General features: G+C 60.3%; 1 protein-coding gene across 4 annotated transcripts in view; it reads right to left on the bottom strand.

The window, feature by feature from the left end:
- GRK5 (G protein-coupled receptor kinase 5) overlaps positions 1–17,782 on the bottom strand; it is a 157,050-nt gene that overhangs the window by 19,063 nt on the left and 120,205 nt on the right. For all 4 annotated transcript variants that reach the window (XM_045582147.1, XM_036439213.2, XM_036439215.2 and 1 more), the window contains one exon: positions 14,820–14,897. In XM_045582147.1, coding sequence (XP_045438103.1) covers positions 14,820–14,897 — 78 coding nt within the window. The remainder of the gene's footprint in view (positions 1–14,819; positions 14,898–17,782) is intronic.

The raw sequence follows: 17,782 nt of genomic DNA, 5'->3' as shown, positions 1-17,782 counted from the left end.
CGCCTGCTCAGTGCCCAGGGTGCAGGGAGGTGGCTGGGCCGGAAGGGGGTGCACGGGCCCAGACTTCGGGTCAGGGTTCTGCTCGGCTGCTGTCAGAGGGGGGACCTCCTGGAGGTCACATGGCTCCTGTGACATCGCCGCCCTCATGTGCAGAACATGGACAAGGATGGCCCATGCCCTGGGTCTTCGGCAGAACCGGATGTGGTGGGAGTGCTCCCGGTGGGAGTGCTCCCGGTGGGAGGAGCCGTGCAATAAGCCGGCTCACTGGTGAGCCCCTCCCCCCCAGGGGCAGACTTGAGATGAGCCCCTGCCCAGCCTCAAGGTCACGTCCAGAAGGATCTGGAAGGGGTAAAAGGGAAAGCAGACAGGGCGACCCAGCAGCGAGGGGCGGGGAGCTCAGCAGCGCTATGATCAGAGCTTTGGCACCGACCCGCCAGGGTTCGAACCCCACATCTGCTCCTTGTAGCCGCGGGCCCCTGCTCAGCCTCAGTGATCAGGAAGATGATCAGAAACAACAGCTTCTCTCAGAAGGAATCAATAAAACCACCAGATCAAGCCCTTGGCCCAGATCCTGGCACGTGACAGAAACGTGTGCAGTAAACGTCCTGTCATTGCCTTCTGCGCCTCGGGTGAGCTGCCTGGCCGGAGCAGTTCCCGCTGGAAGGACAGCTCCAGCGTCCTCCCGGGGAGCAGCAGCCAGCTGGGCAGGCGGCCCCTCCCACCCCGCACCATCACCCTCCTCCCGCTGCTCACTCACCAGCTGGGCCCTGGGGTGGGCTTTTAATAAATCACAGGATTAATTGGGAAAATTGCAGGGAGTGGGCTCAGAAAGATGGGTGTGGACGCATCTTTTCCAAACATGTTGTGTTAGGAAAGACTTGCTTTCTCTTCCCAGCTCTTGAGTGTTGACATATGAACTAGGTCACGGTTTGATTCCTGGTCGGGGCACATGCCCGGATTGCGGGCTTGATCCCGTGTAGGGTGTGCAGGAGGCAGCCAATCAATGAATCTCTGCCATCATTGATGTTTCCAGCCCTCTCTTCCTCTCCCTTCCTCTCTGAAATCACCAGATGAGTCTGACTGGAGGCTGGGTGGGTGGGTAGGGGGTTGTCTGAGCCTCCTGTGCTCCCTCATCCACTCCCCTCCTCCCAGAAGGCCTCTGAGGTGTGGCCTTCACCCTGGGGCTGACCAGGACACCCCCAGGTGCTCTGGCAGAGGCAGGCAGAGCTGGTACGGAGAGGGCAGCTCAGGGCAACGAGCCACCGGGCCGGGAGAGGAGAGCCTCCGGGGTGGTGTCATCGGGGAAAGGCTGCAGGGAGGATGGGGCAGAGGCAGAGCGGAATGTGGCCTCAGACCTCCCTCCCCTCACGGTCCCTCCCACCTGCCGCCGAGGACAGCCACCTGGCTGCCTTCTCAGCCACACCAACCCCGCTCTCTGGCACCGGCTGGCGGGGGGCTCCGGGGGCTCTGCCCACAGCCGAAGCCGGACGGGAGTTAATGAGCAGCTAAGAATGTGTTCAATGTAACAACCGGGGCTTCAATCCAGTCCTTGGCTCGACATGAAGAGATTAAGGATTCCAACCAAACCGCTTTCAAGTGACTCCAGGGAATGCCACCTTTGCCAGTAAGACGGGAGGAAGAAGCGGCTGGCCAGAACCGGTCAGAACCGGAAACCCAGACGCCAGGGGAGACGGAGCAGCTGCTCAGAGGGCATTTCAGGGGGAGAAGTGAATTTCGGGGGGGAGACCGTTAGGAAGGCTCACGGGCGCTCCAGGCAGCGAGTGTACCCCCTCTCGTAAGAAAGGCTCTGAGGCCTCAGCACCCCCAGCCCCCACCCCGTACCCCCCTGTCCTTGAAGACGGTTCTGATCCCTTCCCCTCCCGGTCCCAGGGGCCCTGTGAGGTGAGCTGAAGGTGGGGTGTGCCCTACAGGCCAGGGGGCTGGGCAGCAATGCCGCCTGGGGATAGGGAAAGCAGGGGAGCTGGGCTGGGCAGTGCAGTGGCTCCTTCTACCAGGGCCTGTCCCTCTAGGAGGAAGCTAAGGGTCAGGGTGGGCAGGAGGGATGGGCGCCATCCTCCTCCATGTCCAACAGCAAGGGCCTTGAGGCCTTGGGTGTTTACAGAACGAACAGCAGCCGGAAGGTCTCCGAGGAAGTCCCCCGGGTCCTGGGACCCCTTCCCGCCAGCAGGGCCTGAAGTGACACTTACTCTTTGGCCACCACAGCGTCTCCTCAACCAGCGCCAGCCCGCGGGCCTTGGCTGAGAAGGACGCTGCCTTTTAGGGGTCTAAGTCCTTTCAAATGTGTGGCACCGAGTCTGGGGGCGTGGCTTCCGGCCCAGGGGGGACTGGGACAGGGTTTCTCTCCCCCGGAGGCCCCGCCCTGGACGCCTGCCTCCCGATGGTCACAGGCAGCCGAAGCTAACCAGCCGGCCGCCCTCGGCTCTGCCAGAAAGTCCCCTCTGACCACAGTCATGAGGACCCCGCGGCTCTTGGGAGGGCTCTGTGGTCACCTCCCGGGGCAGCTCAAGACAACGAGGCGTGCCTGCGGGACAAGGCCTCGCAGCCCGGGGCACTGGCCAGAGAGCTCTGTCCCCTCCCGCAGGGAAGAAAGCGACCTGCCCTCGGACCCGTGGCCTTGGCCAGACCTCCCTCATCTCTGCTCCATCAAAACGGAAACCGCTGCCCTAGCCGGTCTGGCTCAGTGGCTAGAGCGTCTGAAGGGTTCCAGGTTCGATTCCAGTCAAGGGCTCAATCCCCAGTCGGGGGCGTGCAGAAGGCAGCCGATCAGTGATTCTCTCTCATCATTGATGTTTCTATCTCTCTCTCCTTCTCCCTCCCTCTCTGAAATCAATAAAAGATTTTTTTTTTAAATGGAAACCTCTACCATATTCAGGCACATTATCAACCAGGAATGATTCAGTGCCCAGGCAGCCAAAAGCCAAGCCCCGTGGGCTCTGCCTGCACCCACCAGGTCATCCAGCCTCGGCCAGTGTGACGGTTAGTCCACAAGGTGGCGCTGCAGAGCCCCATGCGCCCATGCTTCACTGCACTGACACCCACAGGTAGACCTGCCTGCAGGCCTCTAAGACCGGGTGGCACAGGGGACACAATGCCCTAGTGAGTCCTCTCAGACCTGAGGTGTGCGGCCTCGTCATAACAGGTGAGGGAATAATGTGAGCTCCTTTGGGGGGCGGGGGGAGCCCTGAGGGAGAGGTCGATAATCCTGGGGTCACCCTCGGAGCCCTCGAAAGCACATACCCTCTACTTCAGTGTTTCCCAAAGTGTGGTGCGCGTACTCCCAGGGGTATGGGAAGAGTTTGGTGGGGGTACGCGTTGCACCGGAGTTTGGTGGGGATATGCACTGCACCGTGCTTAGCTGCGCCTAATTCTACGTTCTCGTGAGTACGAGGGGCACTCAGCGTTACGAAAATTATAGAAGGGGCACACATGTGTCAAAAGTTTGGGAAACACTGCACTTGTTCAGAGACTCGGGTCACAGGATGGAGCAGCAGGAGGAGGAGGAGGAGGTCGCAGAGGGCTCTCCTGGGAAGACCCCTTCGGGCCCAGCTGATTAACCCACGCGTGGCACAGAGGGGGGACTGACAGAACAGACCAGGGAGGGAAGGACCCCTCCACGGCCGCACTGCTGGCCCCTGGCAATCTATTCCGAGCCTTACTCCCCCCCGCCCATCACCGTGCCCCCCAAGGCGTCCTTCTCAGACAGTGTGAGGGATGTGACCTTGGCCCTGAGGAGAAAGCCCTTCTTAGGGCCACGGGGTCGGAGAATGAGGTGCAGCGGACTCTGCCTGTTTGGGCAAATGCTATTTGCATAATGCTCCCCCCGATCCCAGGCTAATGGCCACCATATGCTTCGCTTCAACATATGAAAACATCCCGCCGAGGAGCTCCGCGCTCATTAGCGGCGCTTCCATCAGCGAACAAAAGGTCAGCCCGGGAGACGGGCGCTCTATCTCCAGACGCAAGCACTTAGGCCTTAATGACGTGTATATTTTCATATGTGGGCAGCTGACATTTCCCATGTAAACTGTGTGCCGTTTCCCAATGTGGACGGGCGCGGCCTTCAGGAGAAGTGGGGCGGCCGAGAGGCAAGGCACTCTGGGAGAAAGAGGGTCCAGGGTCCCCGTCCTCCCACACGAGGGGCTGCCTGGGGTCCTTCCATCCTGCCAGACCGGGTGGGGGCAGCTGTTTTTGTGTGTGGTTTTTTTTTTGGGGGGGGACCACCATTCCCCTCCAGCACAGGAGCAGGGGAGGCGTGCTTTCACCACACACCCTGCCGCCCACAGACCGGTCACGAGGGGGTTCTGCGTCAGCGGCCCAAAGCTCTGCGCACAGCTGCCGGGGCCCGGCCGTGGGCGAGGGCGGGTGGGACCCGGGCTCCACTGTGAGCGCCTGGGACGGGGGCCGCCTGACGGTCACGATGCCTCGACGTGAGTTTCCCCACAACGTTCTACTTCTGTTGCTCCCCAGAACAACTGTAAGTGGGGGGCAGTGGGGAGGAGGCTGTTCCTGGTCACCAGCAGAGACTAGGCCTCAGCAACGCTCCTGCTCATTCCTGTCCCATCAGGGTCCACACCGCGCTGGGTGCTCCCCTTACCCGCTCACAGACTGACGGTCAGCAGTGGACCTGAGACTCCAACCCAGGCCGGCCTGCCTCCCAGTCCCGCTCTCGCCCCACTCGCTCTGCTGGGGTGAATGGTGATGCTCCTGGCACACGGGAGACCCGTCCACGTGGGGAAGAAATGTGTGTGCCCACAGGAGAGAGGCAGCAGGGAGCACAGGGTCTGGCCATCAGAAGCACTTTCAACAGGCCATCTGGTCGACCCCCAGCCTTCATGACAATGGGGTCAGTGAGAGTCCTTTGGGATTGTCTTAGTCACAACTGGCTGGAGTGCCTGTCTCAGGCCAAAATGGTGGGCTGGAGGCGTGGGGGTGGCCAGCAGGGGCCGAGGCATCCCGGTTCCTCAGCCCCTCAGCCCAGGGGTTCCTCAGCCATGTCTCTCTCAAGTTCATTCAATTGTCCCTCACCTGCCAATACATTCCTCCTTTGTTTGAGCAACTGGACTCAGTGTCTGCCCCTTGGTGCCAAGAATCCAGACTAACTCACCATCTGTAAGACCAGGAGGTGGGCCAGGTGACGAGGAGGACCCTCCAAACGCTACCCAAGCCACCAGGGGCTTCTCTCTCCTGATTTTCTCTCCCGTCCTCCAGTGGGCTGCTTCCAAGGTCCACACACTCCCTCAGCCCAGCTCCCTGGCTCCAGGGACGGGAAGGGTGAGGAAAGCAGGGCCGGGCAGGCAAGAGGAAAAGGCGGGGGGGGGGGGGGGCGTTCCAACCCTCACTCCTGGCCAGAAATGAAACCTGTGTGTCCAATCACAACCAGAGACAGAGGCGAGCGGCCTGCACGCAGCCTTGGTGGCGTTTCCTCACTGGAGGGCTGACTCAAGAGAAAGCGCCGTCCTTCCACCTCGTTCATCCAAACCCTCGGTGCCATGCGGAGAAACCGCCGCCACCGTCACCACGTCCGTCTGGGGCTGTTCCTCTGTCTGTCCACGGCCGGGCAGCAGACCCGAGCCGCGAACAAGAGCAGGACCAAAGGGAAAAGGCGGGGTGTTGTCTCCTCGGTCACCGGGGGAAATAAATCAGCCCGGCCCCATGCTCACGAGTGACATGCCATGAGGCCACCGCCCCTGCCGCGCGGGCCTGATGTCTGTGCCCCGCGGCTCTGGGCCAGAACACCCCCGGCTCCTCCCGGAGGTCTGCATGGTCAGCCTGGTGGGTGGACCGCACGGCCAGCCACACAGGGTCCCCGGTGCCCAGGCTGTGCTCAGTGCACGGTCCCCTCCCAGGACTTACCGACCAGCTGTCCACTCGGCCAGCGGAGGGCAGCTGAGTGTGGCCTCCAGGAGGGAGGGCTCAGAGGGGCGGCCACGTGGGACGCTGCGGATTCGTGGCCGAGGTGAGGTCTGACGGAGTCTGGGGGTTGCAGGGCTCTGACTGGGCCATAGGAAGACCTTCCTTCGTTCGGCCTCTGGCTCTTGCCCCCTGGGAGATATTCTGAGGAGGCCTGTGGCCAATGGACGCTTCTCTGGACACATGGAGGATGGCCCTGAGGACCCCGCACACACAGCAGGCTTCCAGAGGTCAGGGAGCGGGGGGGGGGGGGGGGGGGGGGCATAAGGCCAGGAAGTGCCGAGGGAGGGGCTCCAGCCTTTTCCCACGATGCCCTGCTGCCTGGCCGCCCTCCGTCCCGGGTGTCACTTCCCCGGGTGAGTGACGTGCAGAAACAGCCCCTGAGAAACCCCACGGCCCTTCGCGAAGGGCACCGCAGTTTGGGGCGTAGAGGATCCCGACCCCCGTTTCCTTTGCTGCTCAAGCGGCTCCGCAGAAACGAGGCTGAAGGACTGAGAGGCAGGACGGGGGAGGATGTTTTCCAAGCTGGCAGGGCTCCTCTGGGGGGCCTGGAGGGCTGGGCAGCTTTAATGAGGAAGAAGGGAAAACACACAAGCAACCCTGACCCAGACCTTGACTCTTTGCGTCAAGAGCGAAGAAGGCTAATTAGCGAAATGAAATGTGCCTGCAGATGTGGAGGGGGCCGGCCCGGCTCTGCCAATGCGATAATCCCGGTCACGACCCCACACGGTGTGCGAGGGGGGATGACGGCTGTTTGCACGGCCGAGAGCGGGCTCGGGAGTGGGAGGAGCGAGTGGGGTTTTTTCTGGTGAGCGGCTTGGACCCAGCCAGCTCTGCTGTGGGTCAGAGCGGCCTCGTCCAGGGAGACGGGGGAGCTTGGTCTGCAGGGCTGGGTGCAGGGTGCTCCCCTGGGGAGGCTCCCTCATTCCTGGTGCGTGAGAGGCCAGAGTGTGGCGAGCCAACTTTCCATCTTCCAGAACATCCTCCCATCCCCCGGCTTCCAGACCGGCCCTGCTCTGCAACTGTGTTGGAAATATCTTGGAAGGTCTTCCCCCCAATCTCCCTCCCCCCCGTGAGGATTTCATTCCGTGGGGCTGGGGAGGGGCAGGAGGGGCAGGAAGACCCAGGGGACAGAACCAACCCCCTCCCCGTAACGACCCCCTCCCTGTAACGTCATTTCTCTGCCGGGGCCCACCTGTCGGGCCACACACAGGCACCGGGGACCCTGTCACTGCCCCCCGAGGGCGGGGGTGGGGGCAGGAAGCCCGTGGCTGACTCCTCTGGCTCCAGCCACTCTGAGGAGAGGAACGCCGGGCAGGAAATACTCCACACACATGGGAACGGGGTCAGAGCCAGAGCTGGCTCCACCAGCATCAAAGGAACATCCAACTCCCTGACCTGGAAGGTCACGAGAAAGGAAGAGGGACCAGACGGGCCTGCTGGGCCTGCTGTGAGGAGCCCCAGCTGGCACGCCGACTCCAGGACACCGGGAGGAGCCGGAAACGAGAAAACCAGGCTTTGGGCAAAGAGAACTGGTTTTCCAGGAGGCTGAGGGTGGGAGTGATGGGGGGGAGAGAAGAAGGCCTGTCTATTTGAAGGACAAGCACACAGTCACTTTCAATGTTGTGTGGGGAGATGGTGACATGAGGAAATGCTAAGGACACCATGCAAAGTGCCGGTCGGTGCCCGGGCCCGGGGCCGATCGCCGGAGAGGGGCCAGGAGAGACGGGCCGGGTGGGACGTCCTCCGTTCACCCCGCCTGCCCTCCCGGATAATCTACTCATCCCTGAGGCACCGGGGAGGCCGGTTTGGGGGGGATTTTGTCTTTGATTAGCTTTTGAAGAAGCAATGCCGTGTTTGGCGCTCAGTAAGAGCTGCTCCTCCCTGCAGGTCTTACTACTGTCGGTGGCCAGAGTGGGAGGCGCCGTCAGACAGCACCTGGCCAGCCTGCCTCCCCCACCAGCAGGGGAGGGAGGCCCAGGGACAGGAGCCTGTGGCTGGGAGGGGAGTGGGAAGAGGACAGACCGGGGTTCGGCTCCCCCCTCTGAGCCCCAGTTCCTCACCATTCCAGCGGGCGGCTCTGGGAGCCGGGGAAACATGGAGTTCCGGGCACAGGGCAGTTGCCCAACAGAAGCCAGCGCTCATCTGTCTCGCCCCAGGAGAGCTAGTGGCCCAACTGTGGCTTTGTTTTTGTTTTTGTTGTCCCCTCTCCCTGCTCCCTCCTCCCGCCCCCTCCGTGTGGCTTGAGAAAACTCCATGGCAGGAAGTGGGAAGAGCCGGCCCAGCTGCCCTTCCAGTCCGGCTCAGGGGGGGCTCAAGCCGGGGGGAGTGCGAGCTCCCCAGGCTCCCCGAGGACAGAGGCTGTCCCGGGAGCTGGGAGACAGACGAGGGCCGAGCCATGTTAGCAGAGATGAAAAGGGGGTCCAAGGCCAGGGGCTGGGACCCCAAACCCCACAGAGACGGGGCAGGCCCTTGGAACAGAGGGATGTGCCTAAGCCACCCATGTTCTGGGCCCTGGGTTGCCCTGGAAACCAAGGCGTGGTCCGATGGGCGGTCGGACTCTACGTTGGCTCCCCCAAGGCCAGCGACCCCAGGAAGGAGGGTCAGAGGACAAGCCTGACTCCTGCTCTCGGCTCTAGGTCACAAGCCGCCATTTCTGAAATGCATCGTGGCTGGGAGGTGGTTATCCCAGCATCTCCCAAAGATGCCGAGGTGGTCTCTGGAGGCGAGTCATGCTGAATCCCTCCGGGAAACGGCCGTCCCTTTTACATTCTCAAGCCTCCCAGCCTGAAGGAGGAAGTCTCAGTGTGGGGCTGCCATCTTGCTAACGCATCTCCAATCCTTACCAACCGCCTTCAAACAGAGAAAAGAGGCCTCAGGCTCAGCGCCTCAGGCAGACAAGAGGATCCAGCGAGAATTCACTATCCACGTTTCCAGTCATTTTTTTTTTCCAGATGTGTTCCTGATACAAAGATTCCTTTTCACACTCCTTTCCTGTTCTGCGAAAAGGCGGCTTGATCGAAAGGAAAACGTATGTAAAGTAATTGTAAGGGTGGTGTGCAATTATGGCCAAAGCGGTGACGGTGCTTTGAGAATGACCGATGGACGTGAGCCCCTGGGGACATCGTTATCAGCCCCTTACTCAGATGGGCAAACTGAGGCTCCAAGGAGGCTCAGCAGGAAACGGGCAGGACCGGGTTCCACGTGAAACAGGACAGGGACGGAAGCTGCTAACTGCCCCCGTGGCCGGGGAACTGTCCCCTCTGAGAGGCAGCCGGCCGGCTCGGGCTAGCTCAGACGCCTGTGCTGCCGCCTGGGTGAGGAAGGGGAGTGATTATTGTTTCCTTTCGTTCAAACTCTTTACTCTGTAAAACTCGGCAGGCCAAACAAGCACCAGGAATAGGTTTTGGTTTGTGCGGGAGCTTGGGCTGATGGGGAGCCCCCCCCACACACACCCCCTTAACAAGAACGAACTTCCCTGCCTGCCCTGGCATTGTTCCGGAAACAAAGAGGCTGTGGCTGGGGAGGCCCAGAGAACAATACGCCGCCAGCGGACCTCCTGCGAGAAATGGTCTCCGAGGGCTGCCACCAGGGCGGGGCCTCCCAGCATCCCCCACACAACCGGGCTGCTCCCACACACCTGTCCGCCTCGCTGTCAGGAGAAACCCACACGGGCCTGTCAGCCGTCCCTGCCCAGGTCTGAGCTCCCTCGGACTCCGCTGTACCGCCTGCCAGGCACAGCGGTTGGGGCGGAGCAGCTCAAAGCTGGAGACCAGGCACGGGTGCTCCTGGGCCCCCATTAAAATGAACCACGGCAGGGTGTCCTGCGGACACTGCTGCCAGAGCAGGATGCCCAGCGGCTCCACGTAGGCCTGCCTCCGCTGTTCTAAATCAGCCTCTTGCCTTCCCCAACCTCGGTTGCCTGATGTGTAAAAATGGGCACACTCATACCCATTTTAGGGAGATCCAGGAACAGGCGTGTAAGATGGCATGGCAGTGCTGGACACAGACGGCCTAAAGAAGACTGTCATGTCAACTAGGAGAAGGGCGGGAATATTGCTGAAGGAGCAGGTCTGGCCCAAGTATTCCCAGCAGGCCATTGGGCTTTGGTTCTCCACAGAAAGACAGATTCCTGCTGAAACCGGTTTGGCTCAGTGGATAGAGCGTCAGTCTGCAGACTGAAGGGTCCTGGGTTCGATTCCAGTCAAGGGCATGTACGTTGGTTGCGGGCACATCCCCAGTAGGGGGTGTGGAAGAGGCAGCTGATCGATGACTTTCTCTCATTGATGTTTCTAACTCTCTATCTCTCTTCCTTCCTCTCTGTAAAAAATCAGCAAAATATATTTAAAAAAGAAAAAAAGAAAGAAAGACAGATTCCTGGGCTTGTCCTACGTGCACTACCATTTGTTTACTTTGTCCCCATACACACCCTGCTCCCTCCCAAAGCAAGGCCTTCTTACAAGGACAGGTAAGACAAAGTAAAAACAAGTAAAAAAAAACAATCCAAATTTCATAAAAATCTAAAATCTTTATCCTTCCAACGATACTGCCAAGAAAGTAAAAAGACAACCCACAGAATGGGAGAAAATGTCTGCAAGTCACTGATCTGATAAGGAAGTTGTATCTAGAACATACAAAGAACTCTTAAAATTCAACACGAGGAAGATGAGCAATCCCATCTTAAACCGGGACCAAGGATTTGCGTAGACATTTCCCCACAGAAGACAGAGAAATGGCCGCTAAGCACATGAAAAGGCGTTCCACATCATTAGTCCTTAGGGATATGCAAATCAAACCACAGTGAGGTACCACTTTGCACCTTTTAGGATGCATAGAATGAAAAAGACAGAAATGTCAAGTGTGGAGGAGGATGCAGAGAAAGAGGACCTTTCATACACTGCCGGTGGGAATGCCAACTGTGCAGCCACTTTGAAAACTTTTTAATCAGGTACCCAAGTGATTAAACATCAAGTTACCATGTAACCCTCAATTTCACTCCTAGGTGTATCCCCAAAGAAATGAAGACATAGGTCCATGCAAAAACTTGTGCATGAATGCTCCTAGCCGCATTATTCATAATAGCTAAAAAGCAGAAACAACTCAATCTACCCGTCGATTGATGGGAAGATAAATAAAATGTGTTACCCACACAATGGAACACTATTCAGCCACGTAAAGGAAGGAGGTACTGACACGCTCCACAGCATGGATGCACCGTGAAGACACGCTAAGGGAAAGAAGTCAGTCACAAAAGTCCATACATTGTCTGATTCTATCTGTGTGAAATGTCCATCAGAGGCAAATCCATAGAAACAGAATACAGAGGAGTGGTTGCCAGAGGCTGGGAGGAAAAGGGAAAGAGAGAGGCTGCTAATAGGAGCAGAGCTTCTATCGGGGCTGATAAGATGTCCTGGAATCAGATAATGGTGCACGCTGTACAACTCCGGACATTTTAAAAACCAGTGAACTGTACTCTTTGAGAGGGTGTATTTTACGGTATGTGCATGATACCTCCCTACAGCCAGTACTTCAAAGTGAAGTCTGTAGTGATGAATGATCACAGCATAGAATACTGCTTTCAGGGTCATTTATTATTGTTATCCATGTTTCCCAGCCCAGAGCAGCCCTGCCGCTGAACACCTGTCACCCGTATCGCTCCAATCTGCAGGCACCTTGTGGGTGAGGTGCCTAGATCCCTACAGAGCCCAGCACACGTGTCTGATTCCATCCGGGGGCCCCTGGGCAGCTCCTCTGAGCTGACACACCGGAGAATAGCTGTGAGACATGGCCTGCTGCCCCGCAGGCCTGGCTCAGTGGTTGAGCGTCGACCTATGAACCAGGAGGTCACGGTTCGATTCCTGATCAGGGTACATGCCTGGGCTGCAGGCTTGATCCCCAGTAGGGGGTGTGTAGGAGGCAGCCCATCAATGATTCTCTCTCATCACTGATGTTTCTCTCTCCCCCTCTCCCTTCCTCTCTGAAATCAATAAAAATATTAAAAAAAAAAAAAAAAAAAAAAGAAGTGCCATGCTCCTGGCCGTCTCAGCAGCTCAGAGACCGGCCTGCCACACAGACAATGCTTTCAGCTGCGGGGCTAGGGGGTGAGGACACGGGGCTAGGTCACAGAGCGCGGCCCCTCTACCTCCCACCCTGCAACACTGACTCCCACACCTGCCTCACCTCTACACCCGGATTCTTAGCCTCGGCCCTGCTGACAGGTGGCCTAGGGCAGGGATCGGCAAACTCGTTAGTCAACAGAGCCAACTAACAACAGCACAATGATTGAAATTCTTTTTGAGAGCCACGTTTTTTAAACGTAAACTTCTCACGCCACGTCTTCAACATAGACCCGCCCAGGCCGTGGTATTTTGTGGAAGAGCCACACTCAAGGGGCCGAAGAGCCACATGTGGCTCAAGAGCCGCGCTTTGCTGACCACAGAGCTGGGTCACAGAGGTGTTTCCTGGGTCAGTCTCCTCCCGCCACCCCCGCCTTGGAAAATGGCCCCTGGAGCCGAGGCACCTGAGCTGCATCTTGAGAAACCCGAGGCACGGACCACCTGGGCTTGGGGACCACAGCCTCAGCCACTGGCCGCCCCTCGCTCCCCAGCACCCGGGGCGTCTGAGGGGCCGAGAGGGAAGCCGGCTCCCGGGAGAGCAGCCACAGGAAGGCCGGGAAAGCGGCGCAGAATTTATTGTCGGAAAATAGTCGGCCCCAGCCCCGGGCCATAACATGTGTGCAGTTTAAACGTTAGAAACCGAGGCGCACGTGAGAGGGACCTGCTTGGCGGCTCAGGCCTGTGCAGAGCTGTCTGAGCTGCGGGGGGCTGGGCTGCCTGCCCGGAGCGGGAGGCGGCCTGGAGGGCCCCGCCTGGGGGTCCCCTGGCAGAGGCTGGGGATGAGGCTGGCCAGGTGGAGAGAGAGGTAGCCCACGGCAGCCCTCAGAGAGGCAGAGGGAGTCGGCGAGGCCAGGCAAAGAGCCCCTTCTTTATCATCGCTGAGCTCAGCCAGGCTGCAGGCGTGGAAAACAGTGCACCACAGGGGACCCGGGCTCCTGGGTCACCCAAGCCGGGCTCAATCCCGGCTGAGTGACCCCGGACAGGGACAGCCGGTCAGGAGCCTCCCGCCCTCCTCCTAAGGCGGAGCCAACAGCAGCACCTCACACGTGACCGCAAAGACTAAGGGATGGCGCCGGCACACAGTGGGTCCTCAGGACAGCATGGCGGCACTGCCTGCAGGGAGCTCAGGCAGGTGGGCAGAGCTGAGCCGCCGCGGAAGCGGCCTGCTCTGTCCCATCGGCTGCACCTGCGGCAGGCTCCCTGCTCCCGGCCGCTCAGCCTGTGCGCCGGCCGTCTGTCCCTCGTCTCTCTCCGGGGGCCGCACTCCATCACAGAGAACGTCGGGGTGGCGTCTGGCTCCCGTAGGCGCCCAGCCGGTGAGCTGTCCTCCTCAAAGCCCCGGGGTGAAGGGGCTGCTGTGGGTTAACCCCCTGGAGTCCCACAGACGCCTTCACCAGGGGCTGCAGGCTGTCAGCAGCCCAGCTGCTGCTGGGGGCGCTGCTGCACGTGGCCTGGATCCTGTCCACCTCCCCCCCCCACTCCCCGTCTCCCCAGTGGCTTCCGCCCGGGGACCAGGCTGCCCCGGCCTCAGTGCTGTCGCCCACGGACACGGGCCCCGGGGTTAGCACCCCAGGTGGTGGGCAGGGAGGGCCTTCGGAGTCAAGCTAATTAAGGGTCAACTGATTAATACTCTGAGGTGGGTCAGGGGGCAAAGGTCACACCCTGGGAGTCTCCGTGTCCCACCCGCAACACACGCCTCTCCCTGCCTGGAAGCGTCTCCTCTGCTTTCTCGCCTGGTTCCCGCCTTGTGAACAGCCCGTCCTTCCCTCGGTGTGGGCTGGGAGGCGGCAGAGTCTGTGGCTGTCCAGTGTGCAGGGACCCTCTGCCATGTACGGCCCAAGCCTCACCCGTTTCACAGCAGAGAACACCGAGGCCGGGGCAGAGGGCAGCCAAGGTCTCGTGGGCGTCAGGAGGGGGCGGTTTCCCGGCCTCCGTGCCTGTGTGTGGCCGCCCCGGCCACATGGTGTGGTGGGTGGGCAGCCAGGACCCCATCCCACAGGCCACGGTGCCCTTACTCCGCCAGCGGCCTGGGCGTGAGGAGCGAGCTTCCCGGGGGGCTGGCGCCCACAGAGTCCGGGTCCCGGGGGAGGATGAGGCCCCGCTGCCCACAGGATGCAGGACGCACACAAAGCTGTCCGCGTGCTGGTCCCATGGCAGGCGCTCAGTGCCTCCGGGAGGCGGGTCTGGGGGAACGGCCACGTCTAAGTAAGGGAATCGGAGGCCCAGAGGAAACAGGACGGCGTGGCTGGCAGAGCTGGGATGGAAACCCAGCCCCCGCCCAGGCCAGCTCCTCTGACGTGGGCACATTGATCTGTCAAGTGGGGGAAAGAAGACACAAGTTCCAAAGACCAAGGCGGCCAGGGCCCTGGGGGGAGGAATGGAAGGGGCTGGCACTGCCTCTCTCCCTTCAGCCACCACGGGGTGCTCCTGAGGTGGGGTCAGGGCGGCCCCGCACGCTCAGTGTGCTCCAGAACCTGCTTCAGAACACTCTGCAGTCTGTTATGTGCTCCACTAGCATCGCCTTTGCCAACACAGCCTCGGCCACTTCCCCTCCCATCTCCCCCAAACCCTTCCCTGCCACACGAACCCTCACAACCCCCTGCTGGCCTGGGCACCCGTGTTGGTCCTGCCAGGCATGGGCACTCTCTGGGGAAGGATGAAGATCCTGGGTCTCTGGAGACCCATGGCGGCCACGGCCCAGCACAGACCTGGGGCCCATGCTCCTGGGCCAGGCCCCCAGGCCTCCGGCCGTGGGTGTGGGCAGCCTCTTACCTTAGGGGTGAGGTACTTGGTCAGAATTTCCTTCCCTTTTTCGCCCAGCTTTTCATCTGGAGTAACTTCATATTCTGCCTGAAACGGAAGGAGGAAAAAGAACAGTGAGAGATTTGCTCACGAGCCTCTTGGAGTCACAGAACCTCTGGGGCCCCAGAAGGAGACTCCCTGGAGCAGCCCGTCCCCTTCTACAGGGCAGGGAGCCGAGGCCCTGGGAGGCAGGGGGCCCGCCACCCCATCCAGCCTGCTCCGCACCAGCGTGGACACGTGCCCGGGGCAGCGGCTCTCCTCCGGGCTGCACGTCAGAACCCCTGGGGAGCCAGCGCTGTGCCCGGGCCTCACCCGCCCCACCCCGGTCAGACCTTCTGGCGACAAGGGCCAGGCATCCAGGCGGCCGAGGCTGAGATGCCAGGAAGCAGGGCTGAGAATCATGGGCGGGCGCAGACAAATCAAAGGAAGTCACTGGAAAATAACAAGCCACCGAAGCGGGAGGCCCACCCCCGAGCGGCCGCCTCTGGCCACTCGGACCTTCCAGGCTGGGTGACCTGAGACAGCGTCCTTGACCTCTGCGAGATGCACACGGAAAAAGCACGGACTCACAGGGACTCTGTGCGGCGAGAACGGGAGAAAGCTCTTAGCCCAGAGCGGGGCACATACCCGCGTTTTCCCCGAAAATAAGACATCCCCTGAAAATAAGACCAAGCGCAACTTTGGGAGAAAAAATTAATATGAGACACTGTCTTATTTTCGGGGAAACAGGGTAGTAAACACTCAGTTAACAGCTGCCATCAGGGTGGCTGTTGTTAGGACCACACTTCGCCAGAGGACACAGTTTTTCAGATGCTCCTATCGGAACCTCCAAAGAGCCCAGGAAACGAGGGGGAGGGCGGGGCTCCCCTACCCCCTTCCTCTGCCTGTGAAGAGCAGGGGTGGTGGAGGGGGGTTCCATGGGGTTGCCCAGGGGAGGTGGCAGGGCCGGGACGTGGCCCTCCCAGCCCAGAGCACTTTGTCAACACCACCCGGGAATTTAGAACCCGAGGCAGCAGACCCAGCCAGTGGGCCCCGGCCCTGAGGGAGCGAGGCCTCAGAAAGGGGAGCCTTTTCATTCCCCTGGACCCCCAGGGGCTCCGTCACCGCCCTGGCGCCCTTGCCAAGCGCCTGAGAGCCTGGAGCTGACCAGAAGCCCGCGGGAGCCGCCTTTCCCGTGTGGACGGGGGAGCTGACCACGTTGTTTACAGCCATGTCAACACCACCTCCCGCTCGAGGATTTGTCAATCTCGGCCCCAAAGCACAGCTATTCCAGAGGAGGCAGAGACAAGGACGTCAGCACAGACGACAGAACGCCTCCCCACTTTGGCTGCCCCTCTGCAGAGTTAGATGCCCCAGGCCTTCCTGCCCTGGTTCAAGGCGACCTCTGGACCCCGTGGCTAGGCCAGTGTCTCCCAGGCCCCCCAGAGACCCTCCCAGGAAAAGGGAGGTGCAGACAGCCTTGGGGACGCCCACAGCGGCGGCCAGGCACGTTTCCATCCGGAGTGAGTGAGTGTCCGCGCATGACTGTGCCTCTTCTAACGGAGGGCCAAGATGCAATGGCTTTCTCCGAGGAAGAAACATGGACACAACAGTCCTTGGAGACACAGGACGATGGGATGGTGGGTCTGGAGGAATCCGAGCCACTTGCTCTGCAGGCTGGACACGAGGCTCAGAGAGGTCAAGGCCTGGCCTGAGGTCACACAGCTGGACGCAGCGCAGCCAGCACAGAGCACCGTCCTCCTGACCTCTGGGGGGCCCTGGCCTCTGCCCCTCTCCTCTTCGAAGGCCAATGGCCCTCACCATTAGGATGAGCCTGGTCATTTCTTAATGATTTGATTCATGATGTCCTGAGACCACTTAAGGAGAGAAGGTAGCTCTTTATTCTTGAGTTTTTCCTGTTTCCTTCTCACTCTATGCTCCCCAACAATCCCCCAAACTGATACTCATGTGAGCACACACCTCCACACAGTATGGAGTATATTAGACTCACCCTGAGAGGTGGGTATTATTATTCCCAATTTACAGATGAAGAAACTGAGGCCAAACACAACTAGTTCAAATGCAATGAAGCCGGCAAGCAACAGGGCTCGGAGCTGAGTCTGGAGTACAACGGACCCCGCTTTTCCAGGGTGAGGAGAGAAGCACCCCGTGTCTGCTGCTCTGGACGCCCCGCCTGGTGGTCTGGCACCATGGGGAATTTACCCAGACTGCTTTGCAAGGCCCAGACCACCTTTTGGGGTAACTCAATCCCATGCAAAACCCTGGATTTGCACCGTCCCAAAATACATCGGTGAAGACGGCTCTATTTAACCTCTCGGAGACCTGAGACTCACTAATCAGCCTCAATAGCCGGCTGAGCATATCCCTGCTCTCGGTGTGTATCCAAACCCACGTGAAAACAAAATAACATCGCTGTCAGGTCAGCTGCCTCCCAGCAGGGCCTGGCGGGCGGCGGGCGCCGCCGTTCCACAGGGAGGCAGCCGGGAGCACGCGGGGACAGCATCCCGGCCGGGATCAAAAGGCCTTTCTCCCGGAGTCCACGTCAGGTCACCGCCGCCTGCAGAGATTTGTGTCGGGAGGCAGCAAACCAGCGGCGGCTCCCGGTGGGCTTTCCACGCTGATTAGGTCTCCTGGAGTGACAGCCTTGTCTCCTCAGTGACACCACCCCCCCCAACACACACACACCAGGAGGGGCTCATGGGAGCCATGTCCTAAGAGGCCACCTGCAGAGAGGAGGCCCCTGGCTGCTCCACTGTGGGCAGAGCCCAGGCAGCTCCCACCACCTGAGGCAGGGGGTGCCCCCCTCCCCCCCGGAAACCCGCTGCCGTGGGCACACATGTGCCCGGGTAGTGGGCGAAAGCTGCAGAAATCACCCTCCACCGGAAGCCATAAGCAGCAGAGGAGAGGTGGGGCCGCCAGCCTAGGCCATCACC

The sequence above is a fragment of the Pipistrellus kuhlii genome, unplaced genomic scaffold, assembly GCF_014108245.1.
Source record: "Pipistrellus kuhlii isolate mPipKuh1 unplaced genomic scaffold, mPipKuh1.p scaffold_m20_p_15, whole genome shotgun sequence".
Classification (NCBI taxonomy): Eukaryota; Metazoa; Chordata; class Mammalia; order Chiroptera; family Vespertilionidae; genus Pipistrellus; species Pipistrellus kuhlii.
This window is presented reverse-complemented; position numbering and strand designations above follow the sequence as displayed.